Source organism: Choloepus didactylus, chromosome 2, assembly GCF_015220235.1.
Source record: "Choloepus didactylus isolate mChoDid1 chromosome 2, mChoDid1.pri, whole genome shotgun sequence".
Classification (NCBI taxonomy): Eukaryota; Metazoa; Chordata; class Mammalia; order Pilosa; family Megalonychidae; genus Choloepus; species Choloepus didactylus.
The window spans coordinates 210,080,839-210,099,406 of NC_051308.1; the positions used below are offsets into that span (position 1 = coordinate 210,080,839).

Here is an 18,568-nt window from a genome sequence, read left to right on the forward strand (position 1 = left end):
GCCGGAGCATGGAGCCCGGCGAGCCCCGGGAGCCCCGGGAGCCGGGGCCGGGGGCAGAGATCGCCGCGACCTCACGCTGGGAAGAAGCCAAGACTTTCTACGACAACCTCTCGCCCAAGAAGAAACCCAAATCGGTAAAAGCGGAGCGTGAGAATGTGGGGAGGGAGGCGAAAAAGGGATACCCCGAGGGAGGGGTCATTAAGACTACTGGAGAGGAACCCGCGGCGACCCTCGGGAAAGGGGACGCAGCTCCTCAATGCCAGAATGAGCCGGCATTTGGCTCCAGCTCGGGTTTATTTTGGGAGCTCTGCACGGGTGTTTTTCTCTGGGGCTCCGGTTCCACGCCAGGATCCCCCTCCCCCATGCTGTCACCAGGGCCCTCGCGGGCAGCCTGGGGCACGCTGACAGCACTTGTTGGCAAAACTGGTCACTGGCGCCTGCGGAGGCACCCCGGGCTCGGATTCGGGTAACCCGACTCTGGAAACCCGGCTCCTTGCTGCGCGCTCTAGTCTCTGCCATCTGGGCACCCGGTTCCGGACCCGAGTCTTTGCGTTGGGGCTCTGCCTCAGGGCCCTAAGCCCTGGGCTCCGGGATCTGCGCTCCCGGTCCCTAAGGGAAGGGGGCTGCTTGCCCAAGGCAGTGGGCTCCCGGCTCAACCCTCAGGGTTGCGCGCTCCTGGTTCCGGGCTCCCAACGCTGAACTCTGCGCCCAGCTCCGGGCCCTTCTCCCCTTGCAGTGGGCATCAACAGCCCGGGCCTCCCGCCCTCCAAGGACTCACACGCAGGAGTGAAATCCTTTCCCCGTCGGACAAATTTGTGACGCCTAGTCTTGCTCCCTGGGCCTTGCTCTCTCAGGCTTCCCAGAGCTTAGAGCCTGGGAGGGGACTGAGGATAGGGTCTGGACAAAAGGTGTCCTCCAAAGGGCTCCAACCTGATCTTAAAGCATCCTGCTGCTGCACTCCAAAGACGTCTCCCTAGGAGGTCCCACTGCGCCCCTAATTCAGAGATGAATTAGGCTGAGTTCCTGCCTCCGGAGTTTGCAGTGCACTGACCAGACCTTGAGGTGGTGAGTGCTCAGGTCAAGAACCCTACCTGGTGCAGGGGGAGCAATAGAGAAGTGACTCTGGAAGGTGTTGTAGAAGTGGCACTTGAGCTGGACTTGAAGCCTGAGTCTGAGGAATTTCTCCCCAAAGAGAGAGAAACAGCATGGGTAAAGGTAGGAGATGCCTTTGAAAGTGACAGCTGTGTTCCAGAATCTCCTGAGTGGAGAAATGCAGGACCACTGGGAGAAGAGTTGGAGTGATGCAGGAGAGCCCACCAGAGGGCCTCAAGTGCCATGGTGAGGGGTCTGGACCTCGGTCAGTGGGGTTAGTTTTCAAACTAGGTTCCATGGAACCCATGCTTCAGGGGGTCTGCACACATGAAGCCAATTTATCTTCTTTCTTGTTCAAACAATGTTTTAAACAATTAAAAATCTGTTCAATGGACATTCTAGCTCCTTGGAGACCACCAACACATTAACTTGTGCTGCACATTGATTAATGTTTGAGCAAACCTCAGAACAAAACTTTGCCTGTGATCTGTTTTATAGAAGAGTATTCTGAGATTGCAAGGCCTGTAATATTAAAAAAAAAGACTATTACTATTTGCAAACACTTATTGGTGTGAACTGAGACTTTTTCAATACTTTGCAACCAAAAAAACAACCACAGAAACATAGTGACTTTGTCATACTGAATTTGTCATAATTCAAACAGCTGTATTATTCTCAATGTCTCATTTTATAATAAATATATTGATGTACATGTAATACTTTTGAATTTGTAAAATAAACATATACCAAGAAAATACAGAACTCTTACATATCAGGGTTCTACCCAAGAGTTCATTTGAAAAAAAGTTTACACAACTTAAAAATATACAGTGTATAGAAATCATTATGGAGCTATTGCAGGATTTTTTTAAGCAGGGGATTAACTTGGTCCCATTTTCATTTTAGAAAGATCATTCTGGAGCAGCATGGTGGATGGATTGCAGAGGGCGAGGCTGGCAACAGGCAAGCCAGTGAGAAGGCTGGTCCCTATGTGAGGAGGAAGGCAGATGAATGTCATGGCCTGGGAGATGGAGAGGAGGGGATAGGGATCGGGGCCTGGGGTGGTGAAAGGGACATCAGTGGTCAAAAGCCACCCACCCAATCCAAGCTCTGATGTGGTGGGGAGCTCAGGCCCAGTGGTCAGCTGTGACCCCTCAGCCAGACCCTGACTTTCACAGCCTCAGCCTCTCTGCCCCTTCTCCTTCCTACAGTAGCCCCTCTTCTCACAGGCTATTTTGGGGGCTTTATGCCTCATGAGCCCCATCAGGGCCTGGCCTGGGCTTATTCCCATTCCCAGGACTCTGAGTGAAATATTTAACCCCTGAGGGCCCATAGGAGAGCCTCACACCTCATGGGGTCAGAGGACTTCCTCAGTCCAGAGCTATTCTGGCCCCGTGTCCTCCATCAGCCCTCTTCTCTCTAAGTCATTCTAGAAATAACAGCTTTTGGCTGTTTCTATCCTGGGACCAACAGCCAGAGTCAATGTTGGACTAAATGGGAGCTCCTCAGGCAGGCTGGGAGCGTCTGGGCTGCCCTCCATCACCTCCCACCCATCCCCCCATCAGCCCAGCCCAGCCCTGTAGCCCCACCCCCATGGAAGGCAGACATTGCTGGCAGGGCCCGGGCTCCCTGATGCCCAGAGCTCCCAGGTGGAGCCCCTGGTCTGGCATGAGTCATCCTGATCCAATCTCCAGTCTGGGAACCGGGCTTCTTCCTGATTTCAGGAGAAGTTGTTTCTAGATACATCCAAGGGACATCATATGAAGGGTGGCCTCCCTCTGTAGCCTAGGAGGGTCTCTGAGTGCTAGGAACCCTGGCTTCTCCCCACATCTGGTCAGGGCCACACTGTCTTGCAGTCTCCACCCTTTAGGATGCTTATCAGTTGGGCCTCACTTTGCAGCTGGGTGAAGCACTTCGTGCTGATCTTGGCCCCAGCTTACACCCTGTTGGAAGTCTCCTGAGCACCCCCTACCCTTTTCACCTGCTTCTTCAGCTTTGCAGGATCCTGGCCAGGTCACCCACCTGTCCCAGCTGGGGGTCCATATTTCTGGCAGCTGCTCATGCCCTCTAGGCCCTTAGGCTCTGCCTCAGTTGTACTGTGTGGGCAGTCTGAGTGGGGAGATGGGGTCCTGCCCTTGGGACCTCCATTTGGAGGGGAAAGGGACTTTGCCTTTAGAAGCCTCAGCCTGAGAACATGGTGCCCTTCATCGTCTAAGTTCCCAGAGTCTCCCTATGAAGGATTTTGCCTGGTGCCCTCCCAGTTTCCTCTGTGGGAAGGTAGAGTTAGGGAGGTAATAAACCATACCTGGTTTCTCCCAAATCTGGAAAGATCATGTGGAAGCTAAAGCTATATCCTTTCTCTATCGTTTATTGGCTGTGCTACCTTGGGCAAGTCACTTGACATCCCTATGCCTCAGTTTCCCAATCTGTAAAATGGGAGGGACTAATAATACCTACTACATTGGGTTGTTGTGAGATTTAGATGAGCTAATCCACTTACCATGCTCAATATGGTGTGTGGTACACAGTAAGTGCTCAATAGACATGTCAGAGTTGTGTTCAAATTCTTAACAACTAGTACAGCATGGACACAAACCAGTCAGAACCAGTGATCAGGCTTTGGATCTGGAGTAGGATCCTAGAGGCCTCCTGTGGGCCAGGCATCATGGGGAGGGCTGGGAGGTGTCCCAAGGAAGGCGCTAAGGTGGCAAGGGTCAAGGTCTTCTGGGGGCCAATGAGGAGGGCACATCAGGGGGGCTGCTGTGTGCACAGAACCCAGGCTTGAGGCCAGAGACTTGGGATCTCATCCTTAGTTCTGCCTTGACTTTGCTGTGTTACCTAGAGTAATACTCTGCCCCTCCCTGGGCATATTTTCCCATATTTCCCTAAAGAGGGAAATAGACTCCTGGGGCAAGGCAACCAGGATGTTTTTCTTGCAATGGTGAGATGTAGAATAGGATGGCATCTAGGTAATTCAGCTGGAGGGGACCCAGGACTCAGTGGTCTGGCAGGGACTGTGGAAGAGAAAGTGAAGCGTGAGACCTTGGCTGGCTGCCTGGGCTGGAGCCAGGGCCTTGGGTGATGGGGCTGCCCTGGAGCAGTAAGCCCAAGGGACAGGGCAATCTCAGCCCCTGTCCCAAAGGCCTACAGGACTTCCCAGTTTTATGAGAGTGAGTCTCCCCCACCCCCTTACCACCCTTGGCTATCCCCTTTCTTACCCCTTTTCTTTAGAGCTTTTAACTTTACCTGCCTTCCTTGAAGGTCAAGGACACTGGGAAGTGGTGGTCGACAACTGGGAGATGTATTTGGTCTGAGCCTCTGAGGAGAGGAACCTGTCCTGTCACTGCATTACACCGACCCTGCTGGCCACATAAACCATCAAAGTCAAATGCAAACTGAGGTCCACCACAAGAGCTTGGAGAACTCTATGGTCTTCCATTCCTACTTTGAGGTTGTAAAGCTGCACTATCCAATATGGTAGCCACTAGCCACAAATGGCTATTTAAATTCATATTAATTCAAATTAAATACAATTTAAAAGCTCAGTTCTTCAGTTTCTCTGGCCACATTCCAAGCGCTCCATCATCACAGAAAGTTCTATTGGACAGCATTGTCCTAAAAGGACGGCTCCAATCCCAAATCTCTGCCTCGGGGATAGACCCTAAGTTCCATGGGGAGCAGGGATCATACGTGTATTGTTTCCAGCTATGTCCCCAGCACAGTCCCTGGTATATGGTGACCACTCAATATTGTCAACTAAACAGAGCCCAGGCTTGACCCAACAGAGAAACAATGGAGTTAAGTATATGACCCACAGAACCATAAGGCAGGGGGTGGGGGTGGGACGGAATATGAGATCCACTTATGAATCTTGTCCCCAATTAGAGCCTTTCATTCCTCACCTATAAGTGGAACTACATGATCCCAGGACTTCTCAGGTCTCAGAGATATGATGGGATTCTCTGGATGTCTGGGAGTCCCTGGGGTACCCATATCCTGATCCTCCCTGGGGATTACAGAGGATCTAGCTGCTGTCGGAGGTAGCACTTCTTCTCCCCAATCCATTACTTGGGGAGAGGGCTCTGAGACCCTCTTGAGCCCTGACAGGAGGCCTTCTTCCATCTAGCCCTTTCCTACCCTTCTGGGCTTGTCTACACCCACTCCCACATACCCTGAGCTCATCTTTGTGAATGTACTGCACATGTTCACATCTCCTCACGCTTTCTTCCACCCTATTCTTCCCTTAGGCTCCACTCAAATGCTTCCTCTTCCATAATGACTTCCTCTGAACCCCTGTCATTCAGACTTTGCTTTCACCTCTGTTTCAGCACCCATTTCAGCCCCATTGGTATCCAAGTTCTGTTTGTCTGTCTTTCTCCCTTACCAACCTGTGAGCTCTGAGAGCAAGAACCAAGTCTCTACAAAGACCACTGCCAGCCAGAGCTTGGGTGCCTGCACAAAGAAGCAGCAAATATTTGTCAAATCTGAATCATCCAAACAAATATTCTCTGAGCACCTCCTATGAATCAAGCAATCTGAACAGACTAGGGTACTGCATAGGAGTTTCTATTTCATGTTAAATTAATGTCATTGAGAATATTGTTTCTCATTGAAATATGTTATTTAAAACTTTAGAGGCATCTGTTCAATCAATAACAACATACTGAGCACTTAATATCTTCTAGGCATAGTACTAAGCACTAGAGATACAGTAGTGGGCAAGATAGAGACGGTTCCTGCTCCTTCAGAACTTAAGGTGCTTCCTGCTAGAACTCTGTCTAGAAAGAGAAATAATTAAATAAGCAATTATAATTCAGTGTTAAATTTTACTAAAAAAGAAATCCATTGGAGAGGTATCAAACCCAGACTAGGTGTGAGGGAAGACTTCCTAGAGGTGACATCTAGTTTGAGACCCAACAGTTGAGTAGAAGTTAGCTTGATAGTCAGGGAAAGAGTGTATCAAGCAGAGGGAGCATCATGTGCAAATGCCCAGAGAAAGAGAGGGAAGGTGGGATCACGAACATGTAAAGGTCAGAATGAGCAAAGCTGGGGAATTGGAAGGTGAGAGTGTAGAGAGAGGTAGTTGCAAAGGGCCTTCTAGTTCATTTTAAAGGCTCTTTGCCTTATTATGAGAAGAGTGGGTACCACTGACGAGTTAAAGAAGAGGCAAGCCATGATCAGATCTGAATTTTAGAAAAATTCCTCGACAACAGTACAGAGGACAGATTGGGGGTGAGGGGTGGGGTGAGAGATGATGATGGACTAGACTATAGGAGTAGAGAGAGAAAGAAGTGGATGGATATCAGAAGTATAGTTGACAGGTTTTGGTGATTAATTTTGGGGGAAAGGGAGTGGAGGAAGAAGTTGCTGAGGATGCCTTTCAGGTTTCTGTCTTGGATGGTAGTGCTGAGCTTTGAGATGAAAAAAACGGAATGGGGACTGGGTTTCACAGGCAGAGAAGTTGGTAAGAGTTCGGCCTTGGGCATGTTGAGTTTAATCATCTGTTAATCAACTGGGGCAGTTAGATATAGGCATCTGGAGCTCTGGAGAAAGCTCTGGGCAGACGATAAATTTTCTTACATAACTGTCATGTTTTTATGGGCATCATTTCTTCCTAAGGGCATCTTGCTGTCATTTTGTAGTGGAAACCATCTGGAGATCATCTTGAGCATCAGTCAAACTTTGGCTATATAGATTGTATTCATTTTTCTGTTGTGTCCTAAAGGCCCACTGAATAGATTGCAAATTTCTGGAGGGCATGTATCTCCCATCGGATTGTGCTCCTATGTGGATACCATTATCTTAGTTTCCTAGGAGTGCATTAACAAAAAATCACAAACTGGATGGCTTAAAACAACAGACATTTATTGTCTCACAGTTTTGGAGGCTAGAAGTCTGAAATCAAGGTTTCAGCAGGGCCATGCTCTGGCTGAAGCCTGTAGGGGAGAATCCTTCATTGCCTCTTCTAGCTTCTGGTGTTTGCTGGCAATCCTTAGCATTCCTTGGCTTATAGGTGTATCCCTGCAATCTCTGCTTCCTCCATCTTCACATGACCTTCTCATCAGTGTCTGTCTGCATCTGTATTTAAATTTCCTCTTCTTATAAGGACACCAGTCATATTGGATTAGGGCCCACCCTGATCCAGTTTGGCCTCATCTTAACTAATCACATCTTCAAAGACCCAGTTTTCAATTAAGGTCACAGTCAGAGGACTGGGAGTTAGGATTTGAACATGTCTTTTTAGGGGATACAATTTGATCCATGACAACCATCATCTTCCATGGTCCCCAGCTGGGTCCTACCCAGAGGGGTCCTGACCTAGGTCTCTCCCTGCCTGAGACTGAGTCTTTTTTTCAGAGGAGGGGTCTTCCCTAAGTCCCCGGTACCCGGAGGGACCTGCACATGAAGGCAGCAGCTGTCTGGGCAGTGCAGAGGGTTTCCATGGGAAAAGGAGGAGGCTGGGTGATCCTGAGGGTAAAAGCACCCTTCACCTGATAGAGCAGGAGGTGGGAAAGTGGGGTAGTTGGGGCCTTGATCTCAGAGTTCCTAGGACAGGACCCCTGTCTCGGGGGAGGTCTGAGTGACGGCCCCTCCTTCTGTGCCTGTGCAGCCCAAGCCTCAGAATGCCGTCACCATTGCGGTGTCCTCCCGAGCTCTGTTCCGCATGGACGAGGAGCAGCGGATCTACATGGAGCAGGGCGTGGAGGAGTATGTGCGCTACCAGCTGGAACATGAGAATGAGCCCTTCAGCCCGGGGCCGGCCTTCCCCTTCGTCAAGGTGAGGGGTGCTTCCACCGAGAGCCCACTCAGTGCCTTTGTGGGGTTAGAAAAAGGCACCTCCATGGGTGTTTGAATAAGGAAGCAGGGAGCCCCCTCTGGGCAGACACAACTCCAGCATAGCTAGCCTGGGGGACAGTGCCTTTGTGGGAGGAAGGGGCCACCTCCCCTCTGGACTAAAATAGCCCCATGCCAGGTAATTAATTGGCTTGGCGAGAGAACAGCCACCTGTGTCCAGGGATCTCAGCCCAAGCCTGGCCCCCGCCCTCTCCTCCTTGATAGCGCTCCCTGCCATTAGGTCCCAAGCCCACAGCCCATCCCAGATGCTGGTCCCCATTGGACCCCACCTCACCCCAGCTCACCTCTCCTCCCCAGCCCTGGCTGCCAACTCTAGGTATTGTCCCTGGGGTCTAAGCTGCAGGGTGCCCTTCCCCACCCAGGCTCTGGAGGCTGTGAACAGGCAGCTGCGGGAGCTGTACCCCGATAGTGAAGACATCTTCGACATCGTCCTCGTGACCAACAACCATGCTCAAGTGGGCGTCCGTCTCATCAACAGTATCAACCACTATGGTAAGCATGAGAGGCTTGGCCAGGGACACCCCTACCAGACCCCCAGGGGTGGGGCCACCACCTCACAGGGTGATGTTTTACTGACCGGAACCCCAGGCTCAGTGGGGTGCTGGTAAACCAGCTCCAAAAAAAAAAAAAAAAAAAAAAAAAAAAAGAGCCTTAATTTGCAGCATTGCCAGTTTAGGGTGTAAATATTCCTACCATGGCTGATTGCAAGCTACCCACTCTTGAACAACCTAACTGGTTGCAAAACTCCTGAATATTTAACAGTCGGCTGTGGTGAGCCACTATGTGCCAGCACCAGCACACCACTGCACAGGCTCCACTCCCTCCGCTTACTGCCTTCATGCCTCAGTTTCTCTATCTCTAATGGGACCAACAGGCCTCACAAAGCAACTGGTAGTATCAGATGCAGCTGTCAGAGTGAAGGGGCTTTGTGTCTTGGTCCACTCTTGACTGAAAGTAACAGACCCTCCAGAGCTAGCATACGCTGAAAAGAATAATTTATCATTAGGTTACAGAGGTGTCCCTTAAAACCACAGGGCAGGAAGTGGAATAGGACCTCACAAAGGCCTGAATTCAAGTACTGAAGATCTCTGCTGGGCTCTTTTTTCTCTCTGGGCCACAGACACCCTTATTTCTGCTTCTCTCAGCTAGTCTGTTCCTTTTTGTTTCTGTCTCTCCCCAAACTAGGTTTTTCTGCTTTTTCTGAATATGGCCCAAATTTACAAGTTTACAAGTCCTTGTTTTAAGCAAACAAGAGAGTCTGATTAGCATTTTTAAATCTTAATTTCAAATTGCTGGAAGCAGCACTGGTATTCAAAATCTTTAACCATTTCCGTGACACAGGCACCAAGCAATCAGAACAGATACTACCTATAGTGCTGGAGCAGGGTCCTGAGGCAGTGCCCCTTTACCCCTTCCACGGTGGATTGTGGGGAGGACAGGGGCCCTGGGAGAGGGGCTGGGGTAGTGAAGGGGTGACCCAGTGGGCTCAGAGCAGTAGCCATTTACCAATCAGAGAATATTCTAACAGCCCAGGCAGCCATACTGGTGGGTACTGGCTGACTATCAGACCAGGCTGAGAAGGATGATCTGATTGGCTCAGATTGGGTCAGGAGCCTGCTCCTTATCCATTCAGCTGTGGCCAGGAGAGCAGGGTCACATATCACAATCATGGCCGGGAAACCCACTTCATACATACTATGGTTTTCCAACCAGGGGATGTTACTGTGAGCCAGGCAACCGCTCCAGAGGTGTGATCATCCCCATTTCATGGATGAAAGATGGAGGAGCCCAGAGAGGGGGAGTGCTGGCCTGACATGACACTGAGAATCCCTCTCCCCACCTCCACAACACTCAGAACCAAGATGGTGTCCACTCTGAGGCCCTGAGGGCCAACCCTGACCTCACGTGAGTGCTCTCTACCCCCTCCCAGACCTGTTCATCGAGAGGTTCTGCATGACAGGCGGGAATAGCCCCATCTGCTACCTCAAGGCCTATCACACCAACCTCTACTTGTCAGCTGATGCGGAAAAAGTGCGGGAAGCCATTGATGAGGGTGAGTCAAACCAGAGAGGGAGAGCAAGGGTTCCTGGCAGAGGGGCCCCAGGGGCGGGAGGGCTGGTCCTAAAGCTCTGAGCAGGGGCTGGGGGTGGCCGTGGTCACTGGAAGGGGAGGCTGGACAGTCCCCTCCTTAATGTTTGCAACCTGTCCTAGGAACTCTGAGATCAAGACCCCAACTACCCCACTTTCCCACCTCCTGCTCTATCAGGTGAAGGGTGCTTTTACCCTCAGGATCACCCAGCCTCCTCCTTTTCCCATGGAAACCCTTCGCAGTGCCCAGACAGCTGCTGCCTTCTAAGATTCTTCCAGGTCATCCCAGAACTTCTGATTCCCCTGTGACCATGGGTAGTTCTGCCAGTGGGTAGGGAGATCCGCATCCAGTAAAGCCTGGGAACTGGCCAGCATCTCCAATTGGGTTAGGAGACCCTGCTGCAAGTGCTGACAAAGAGAATTCCCCTCCATGTGTCTCTTTCAAGAGGCAGAATTGGGTGGTATCCATAGCCTCTGTCCTCCCAACAGGGTGCATGTCCCTATTGCACATGGAAGGAAACAGGCCTCAGAGGAGGAAGTACTGCCCAGCTGCCCGAGAAGCCACCTCAGGCTGAACCCGAGTGGTGGAGTTCTTTATCAGCCATCACTGTCTTCACTTCTCTCCTCCTTTACCGTGCAGTCTTCTGGCCTCTCGCCTGCTGATTCCTCACTCCCCTGAGCTGCTTGGGAGCCCCCAAGAGGCTTTCTTGAACTGGGAGCCAGAAGTCATCTCCCTAGACACATGTCCCATCCTCTGGCTGGGGTCTTGGTCCTGGGTTATAAGTGTGCCTCTGTGTCTGTGATTTGACCTCAGGCTAGGGAGCAGGGGACTGGTCAGGAGGGAGGCCCCATGCACAGTGGGGGTGGTTCCTGGTTCATCTTGGCTCCAGCCTTGGCAGAGCTGAGCAGGTGCCTGGCCTGATGCCCAGGGCCTGGTCCTTCCTGCAATATCCTCAGGCTAGCAAAGGAGCTGTGAGACAGGTAGTGCCCAGTCCCCCAGAGGTCTGCCTAAGCCCAGCGCCCTTGTGATTCTAGATTCCCAAAGAGGAGGGCCAAAGTGACCTTCGGAGAGATGGAGAATAGGGAATGGGAGGCTGCCCAGGTCTCCAGCCTCCTAGAACTGGCTCTTCATTCTCTCACGCAGCCCTATCCTGGAGCCTGGGTTCCTGACACGCACCCTTGACCTCTGGAGAAGCTCAGGGTTACAGAGAATCTATCCACACCATCAGACATAGTTATGGCTGTGTTTCATGGATACCCATGCTATCTCAAGGAAACCTGAACGGGCATGTCTGGCTGCCATTTTGACAGTAGACCGAGGGTACCCACGGGTACCCCACCCCAGGCTGCGGCCTGGAATCCCAACCCAGGCAGAGCTGCAAAGGCCCTTCACCCAGTAAGCAACTTGCCAGAATCAAGAGTGAGGGAGAAAGCTAGGCTACCCCAGAGTCAGGATTCCTTCCCTAGCTCCCCTGTAGATCCTCACTGGGGGACAATGAGGATTCCCAGGCAGGAGAGCCATGGCCTGGGGGACTGATATTCTGCTGTTCCACACCATCAAGTATTGAAATCCCTCCATCCTGGTTGGTAAATTGTGCCTTCTCTAGCTCTCTGAGTGTTCTCCTGCCACCCTGGGACTCTTCCAGACCTCTGCACAAAGTAGCAACTAAAGGGGTAGCCCTGGCATGGCTCAGAGCCCTCAGAACCCTGCTTCAGAGCTCCTGCCAGGGTCCATTCTTATTGGTCAGTGTTCATGGCCTACCAATTTTAAAACATTTTGACTATTAGCCCTCGTTAGCCTTGCTTGAGTCCTGGGTGAGGCAGGTGGGAACAAGGACAGCCTGAGATAGCCCTCTCCTGCCTCCAGGCTGCTGAGGTGGGTGTTAGGGGGGACTCCCATCTCCAGGTCTGGGGGCAGCTGACGCTTGCCTCTCTCTGCCCAGGGATCGCAGCTGCCACCATCTTCAGCCCCAGCAGGGATGTGGCTGTGTCCCAGAGCCAGCTGCGCGTGGCCTTCGACGGGGATGCCGTGCTCTTCTCAGATGAGTCGGAGCGCATCGTCAAGGCCCATGGGCTGGACAGATTCTTCGAGCATGAGAAGGCCCATGAGAACAAGCCTTTGGCTCAGGTGCTCCATATCATCCCCAGAACTATGAGTAGAGCAAGGCAGTTCCCCAGGACCTGCCCTTGGCCTGAACCCCCAGCCCGAACCAAACCCCAGGCTCAGCCAGAATCCAGCCAGCACCCCCTTCCCTCCAAGCCTCTAGCCCTCATCCTTCTCACTCAGCCCCCAACTCCCCTCAACAAGACTCCATCCCTTCATGAAGCCCCCATTGCCCTCTCTGAAGCTCCAATACACCTTTTGAGGTCCCCATCCCCTCCCCGAAGCCTCATCCACCTCACTGAAGCCCCATTCCCTCTCCGAAGACCCCGCCTCCTCCTTACAGCTCCAATCCCCTCGCTGAGGCTGCCACTCCCTTTCTGAGATCTTCATTCCCTCCTTGAAGCTGCCATCCCCTCTCTGAAGGTCCCGTCCCCTCTCTGTGAAGTCTATATCCTTTCTCTGGAGCCCTGACCCCCTTCCTGTGATCCCTGTCTCCTCTCTGATGCCTATCCCCTCAGAAAGCCCATTTTCTCCTCACTGGAGGAAAGGAATTGCTGAACTGGAATCCCTTCTTGGAGCAGGAGATCAGGAGGGTGTAGGGTCTGGGGAACTCTCAAAGGGCAGACTATCTCCTCTGAGGCCCACCAGCCCTCCACATCTCCTGCCATCCAACCCTTGGCCAGGGGGTTCAGGGACCCTCATTCACCCTCAAACTGTCAGAGTCTTCCTGAGCACAGAATATGCCCTGGAGCTTGATGGGAACTCCCTGTCAATGGAGCTGTGAGGATTCTCCAGCCCACCTGGCAGTTCCTATATGTGCTTTTAACAAAAATCTGGGTGCTCAATAATCCCAGAACCCCTCTCTGCCAGGAGCTCAGCAGTTTCCAGGGCTTTAGCTGTGGCTCTTGAGTCTTCATTTCACTTCCGTGCTCTTCAGTTCCCTCTGAAATCCTTGGCAATCCAGGGCAGGGTCGTTTTCTCATCAGGTGGGAAATACCTGCCTGCTCCAAGTCACCCAACATGTGAGAAGGATCTCCAAGATTAGAAACCCATCTTTCCTTATTTCTAGCTGCTGTTAGAGTTGTCTTCATCTGGTTCTTTATTCACAAGTTCTCCTTAAGCTTCATTGTTTGGGGCATTGAGGATAATAATTCCTTTTGTTGACCCTAGGGAGCTTGAGTGTGACACACTGAGACACCCATGTGCCTGATGGACAAGGTTGATATTCAGCAATTATGCATTGGCCCATCAGTCTCAGTTGTTTACAGCTAGAATCCACTTTGATTGTAGGTGGCCCATGCCATTGTTGCTAAGTATTTTTAATATTCTCTTTACTGATGGACATAGAGCTACAGGGCAGACACTCATGTACCTGGTGAGCACACAGAAGGACATGCATAGTTACAGTTGCCTTGGTACAGTCATCTGGACACAGCCCCAGTTACAATAGTCCCCATTACAATGATACAGCCACCCAGACTGACATTGATGCACAGATTGATCCAGGCAGGTGTAGCAAAACTGAGAGATTCAGGGAAATTGAGAAGAAGCTTTCCCACCCCAGACAGCCTAATGCTTTAGGGAGGACACCCAGTCGGGGGTGGGTGGGGAAGAGCAAATGTTTGGGAAGGAGATGAGCTCACAGTGTTTCTTTGCCTTTTTATAGGGCCCTCTGAAAGGCTTTCTGGAGGCTCTGGGTAGGCTGCAGAAAAAGTTCTACTCCAAGGGCCTGCGACTGGAGTGCCCAATCCGTACCTACTTGGTGACGGCACGCAGCGCAGCCAGCTCTGGGGCCCGGGCTCTCAAGACCCTGCGCAGCTGGGGACTGGAGACAGATGAGGCCCTGTTCCTAGCTGGAGCGCCCAAGGGTCCCCTCCTTGAGAAGATCCGCCCACATATCTTCTTTGATGACCAGATGTTCCACGTAGCTGGGGCTCAGGAGATGGGCACGGTGGCTGCTCATGTTCCTTATGGTGTGGCGCAAACCCCCCGGCAGGCCGTGCCCACAAAGCAGGCCCCATCTGCCCAGTAGCTGAGCTGCCAGCTTTACCAAGCCACGTTGCTCCAGGCCAGGCTCCCTGTCATACTTGGGCACCCTGACCAGTGGACTCCACATTCTCTGCCCTTCTGCATGTCCATCCTCATCCCTGTGACTGAGGTACATGCAGGAAATGAGGCAGATGAGGCTGGCGTTCTCACCATCTCTTCTTTCAAGCAAACACTGTGCCACGATTCCTGGCTAGGAAAGTAAGACTGTGCAGAGTAGCTGGATTTCAGTGGGAAGCTGGGGGGACTGAGAGTGGGAGGGTCAGAAAAGCCATACCTCAAGAGGGACTTGGGGTGAAAACTAGCTCACTGCAGTGCAAACTACCCTGTTTGGTGAGGGAACACCTCTGACTTCTAACTGCATGACTTTGAGAAAGTCTCTCCCCTTCAGGGGGCCTCAGTTTCTTAGGTGCTGTTTGTAGGTGGCTTTCAAACTCTCCATTAACCAGAGCAGCTTGGTTCTATGATTGCCCTCTTTAGGGGAAGCATTTCATGCCAGGGCTGCTGCTAGAATACAGGGCCCCTTTGTGCAAATTACAAAAGGACGCACCCTCTGGGTGATGAATTACAAAGACTTCCCTTCCTCTGGGCTGACCCACACCCAGACGAGGGTACACAGCTGGGCTAGCAGGTTATAGGGTGGATTTCCGCCCCCACTCACCCCTCAGCCCACAGGCCTTTATCAAACGGGCAAAATGCACAGTTGTCAGCAGCATCCCTTTCTTTAACTTTTAACGTTTAGAAACCACTGGACAAAATGACCTTATCCACTTCCTGTCCTTCTGACTTCCTGTGCTTCTCTGATCTGGGTCATCAGGGGTCAGCTGCCAGGTGGAGGGTTTGGGGAAATGTGAGGGGAGTGAATTCAACTGGCGTGCCAGTACTCCTCCTGCCAGCAGGGGGCACTGCAGGCTCTTACTGGGGAGGAACAGTAGTGGCTGCTCAATTCATTAGTGGCTTCCTGTGCTTCCTGTGCTTCTCCTTTTAGCCAAAGTTCAGTTGTTCCTCCCTGCCTACCCCTGGGCAGTTAAGCATGTCTCCCAGTGGGGAAAGAGGTGGAGTGAGTGTGTCTGCTGTTATGGCTCCAAATGCCGAGGAAGAAAGCTCAGTGGCTGAAGACGGAGGCTGTTTCCCCTGAATCACAGCGTTAGGTGGTCCTGCCTGGGGTCAAGCGGGAAGTTGACCAGTCGGTGCTGCAGTGTGCCGATGGCTGGTCTGAGACACGCGGTACAGAGGGAGTGACCGGTGAGACAGGAAGGAGCTGCAATGTGCATTAGCAGAATTCTCCATCCACAGAATTGCGATGGAAGGCCCCTGTCAGAGCTGCCTTGGAGTTAACGAGCTCTCTGTCACTGGGGTGCATTGGGAGGGCTTCCAGGAGGAGGTGACCTCCCCCTGAGATGCACAAGTGCATCCTCCACCCTTGCAGGAGCTCCAGCAGCCTCCTGCAGCCACTTCTTCACCACTTCCAGGGGTCAACTCTCACTGCTTGATGAGGCAGCCTCCTCCTTCGCTGACCCACCAGGCTGGCTCCGGAGGGAAGATGGAAGCCCCGATGGCTGGGCCCTCAGGAGGATCAGGAAGGGGTGAGCAGACACCTGTGTATGGGACTGCCTGTCCAGCTCCTGGAAGGAATCTTAGCTGTAAGCAAGCACTTTGTGAAGGAAACCAAAGGTATCATCCAAGGGGATGCCTAGAGATGTGTGGAGGACAGTTGGAACACTGTGGGGACAGGAAGAAGGAGTGAAGGGCACCCTGGGACCTGGCTTCTGTCCCTATAGGGACTCAGCCCAGGGTCTGGGTGACCACAGGTTCTGGACAGGGTGTGGCAGAGTGTAGTTAGTTACTGAAAGATAATCCAGGAAGGAGAAAAATTGAAAAGACAGAGATGGTTCTTGAAATGAGCAATAGTTTGGGCCAGAAGAGACATTCTGAGCTGGGCTTTTGCTACAAGTGCTAGAGGCCTCCAGGAGGCCGGTGCTGGGGAGGAAGGGCTGTGCTGAGTGGCTGTGACAGACACCCACGATGATCGCCTTATCAGGGGACACCAGCATTATCATGCCCAGAAGGGCATATGATGGAGACGTCTTTGTACAAGGTCATTTCCATTTTCCATCCCACAGCCAGGATCCTTCTGACCAAAGGGGAGGTCTCGGGCCTGGTTTCAATCTTGCTCTGCTGCCAGGGCTCCAAGCCCAGCCAGAGATACCATGAGACCAAAGAATTGGAAATGGTAAAAGGAAGTGAGAAAGGGAGCTCAGCCCCAGAGTCACCTTTGATCTTGGCCAGACGGCAAAATGGTCCCTCGGGGTTTGAATCACCCACTTGTCCAGGCCTCCCAGGCTCACAGTCAGTGGCTGTAAGAAGGCCAGGCACAGCCGAGGCTCCCAAGCCTGGCGAATGGTGCTACGCTGCATGAGCAAGCTGGCCATGTGGACTGTAAAGGCAGCACCAGATGTTGCCTAATTAAGATAGACCCCAGGGACCCTGGGACCCGTGGAGTCCTGCCCTGGGAGCCTAGTGATGGGTACCAATGATTCTTACAGGACTCTCAGGAAGCAGGAAAATATGATGCTGCACACAGAGAGATAGGTGCAATAAAAGCCATGGATTTCACGGGAAGACCATTAATAGATGGAGACAGCCCTGGGCAATGGAGAGACACTGAGGGTCCAAATTCTATTACTGAAACCATAAATGAGCATCTCAGGCTTGGAAAAAGCTTTCAGCGGCTGGAATAAAAGGCCAGAAGTCCTGGGGGCAGGTTTAGACAGCAGCCAGAACAGCCTTCCAATTGCTCCAAGTGGTGAGGAGGAGCCCGGGGAGAGGAGCAGTTTACGGTATCACCAGGCAAATTAAAATGCCCCAGGCCCAAGCATGGACTGCAGCTCCTGAAACATTGGACCCCCTTAGCTGAAAGCTCTGGTTCCCCAACAAGTCCTGCAGATCTCTGGTCCTGGGAAATGCTAGCCAACAAAGTCCCAGACCCAGTGGAAACTGCCGCTTAGCAGAAACACAGAAGCCCTGTTACTAGGTTCTGAGACTGCTACAATCATTGCAGAACAGCCTCCTGCCCTTCCTGAGAGCCCGGTCAGAGTGGTGGGGATGCAACAGAATATGCCAGAAGAACTTGAAACCAGTGGGAAATTCAAATCCAAGATGGATCCAGTGTAATAATAAATAATAGGACTGATATTCAACTGGGGTGCACCAGTACAGCCAAACAGATTATTAAAATATGGGAATACCTCTATAACAGTTGATAAATAGTGTTGCTCTGAGCCCCTGAGTGTCCCTCCATGGCCCCAGATGACCCAGCAAAAGGGGCCTCTAAGTACTGGCACTCTGGCCAGTGTCCACTCTGTTTGGTGGTGCTTTGGCCATGCTGGTTCAGAGAGGTAAAGTAACTTGACCAAAGTCACACAGCTTGTAAGTGGCAGTGCTGGGACTCACACTTGTATGTGTCTGATGGCAGGAGCCAGGCTCTTAGTCGTTATGCAATACTGCATACGTATGCAAGGAGGTGGCACGAGAAGCTTCATTCTGAGGTCTTCACCAAAGGAGTTATCTGACAGTGTAAATTAACACATTCATCTCCTGCATGTTAAAAGGCTGTGATACCTTTGAGTGGGTACATTGTTATTATTGTTGCCTGTTCTGGTTTACTAGAGCTGCCATTATGCAAAATATCGGAAACAGAGTGGCTTTTATAAAGGGGATTTATTAGGTTACAAATTTACAGTTCTAAGGCCAAAAAAGTGTCCATACTAAGGCATCAACAAGACAATACCTTCACTGAAGAAAGGCTGATGGAGTCCGGAACACCTCTGTCAGCTGGGAAGGCACGTGGCTGGTGTCTGCTCTTCCTTTGCTCCTGGGTTGCATTTCAAAATGGCTTTCTCCAGAATGTCTCTGGGTCTCTCTTAGCTTCTCTCAGCTCTCTGCTTGGTTCTTCTGGGGTATTTCTCTCTAAGCATCTGGGAGTCCTCTCTTAACTTCTTCAGGGCAAACTCTGGGCTTCATCTCTTAGCTTAGCATTTCCAAACGTCCTTCTGTCCCCATCTCCAAGCATCTCTAAGCATCTCTGTCAGCTCTCAAGTTCTCTTAAGTACTCCAGTGAACTAATCAAGCCCCACCCTGAATGGGCAGGTTCCACACCTCCATGGAAATAATTAAATCAAAGGTCTCACCCACAGTTGGGTGAATCACATCTCCATGGAAACAATCAGAAGTTTCCTCCCTAATCAAAAGACTATTAAGTCTGCCCCCACAAAATTGTATTAAAAACATGGCTTTTCTGGGCAACATAATATATCCAAATTGGCACATTTCCTAAATAGCTAAACATCATTTAAATTAGAACCAAACATTTGCAGACCCTGT

General features: G+C 51.5%; 1 protein-coding gene across 1 annotated transcript; it reads left to right on the forward strand.

Annotated features, from left to right (window-relative positions):
- On the forward strand, window positions 1–17,928 carry NT5C1A (5'-nucleotidase, cytosolic IA). The gene is made up of 6 exons (XM_037817547.1): window positions 1–134; window positions 7,703–7,870; window positions 8,310–8,439; window positions 9,878–10,000; window positions 11,979–12,163; window positions 13,806–17,928. Exons 1-6 carry the CDS (start codon window positions 9–11, stop codon window positions 14,169–14,171), a joined length of 1,098 nt encoding a protein of 365 aa, XP_037673475.1. The 5' UTR covers window positions 1–8; the 3' UTR covers window positions 14,172–17,928.
- The last annotated feature ends 640 nt before the right edge of the window (window positions 17,929–18,568 follow it).

What these genes read in the sequence shown, in the direction of transcription:
- NT5C1A (XM_037817547.1), top strand. Translation starts at nt 9, where the DNA reads ATGGAGCCCGGCGAGCCCCGGGAGCCCCGGGAGCCGGGGCCGGGGGCA. An exon ending in CGGCCTTCCCCTTCGTCAAG is followed by an intron (nt 7,871 to 8,309) that starts GTGAGGGGTGCT and finishes TTCCCCACCCAG; the next exon opens with GCTCTGGAGGCTGTGAACAG. An exon ending in AGAACAAGCCTTTGGCTCAG is followed by an intron (nt 12,164 to 13,805) that starts GTGCTCCATATC and finishes GCCTTTTTATAG; the next exon opens with GGCCCTCTGAAAGGCTTTCT.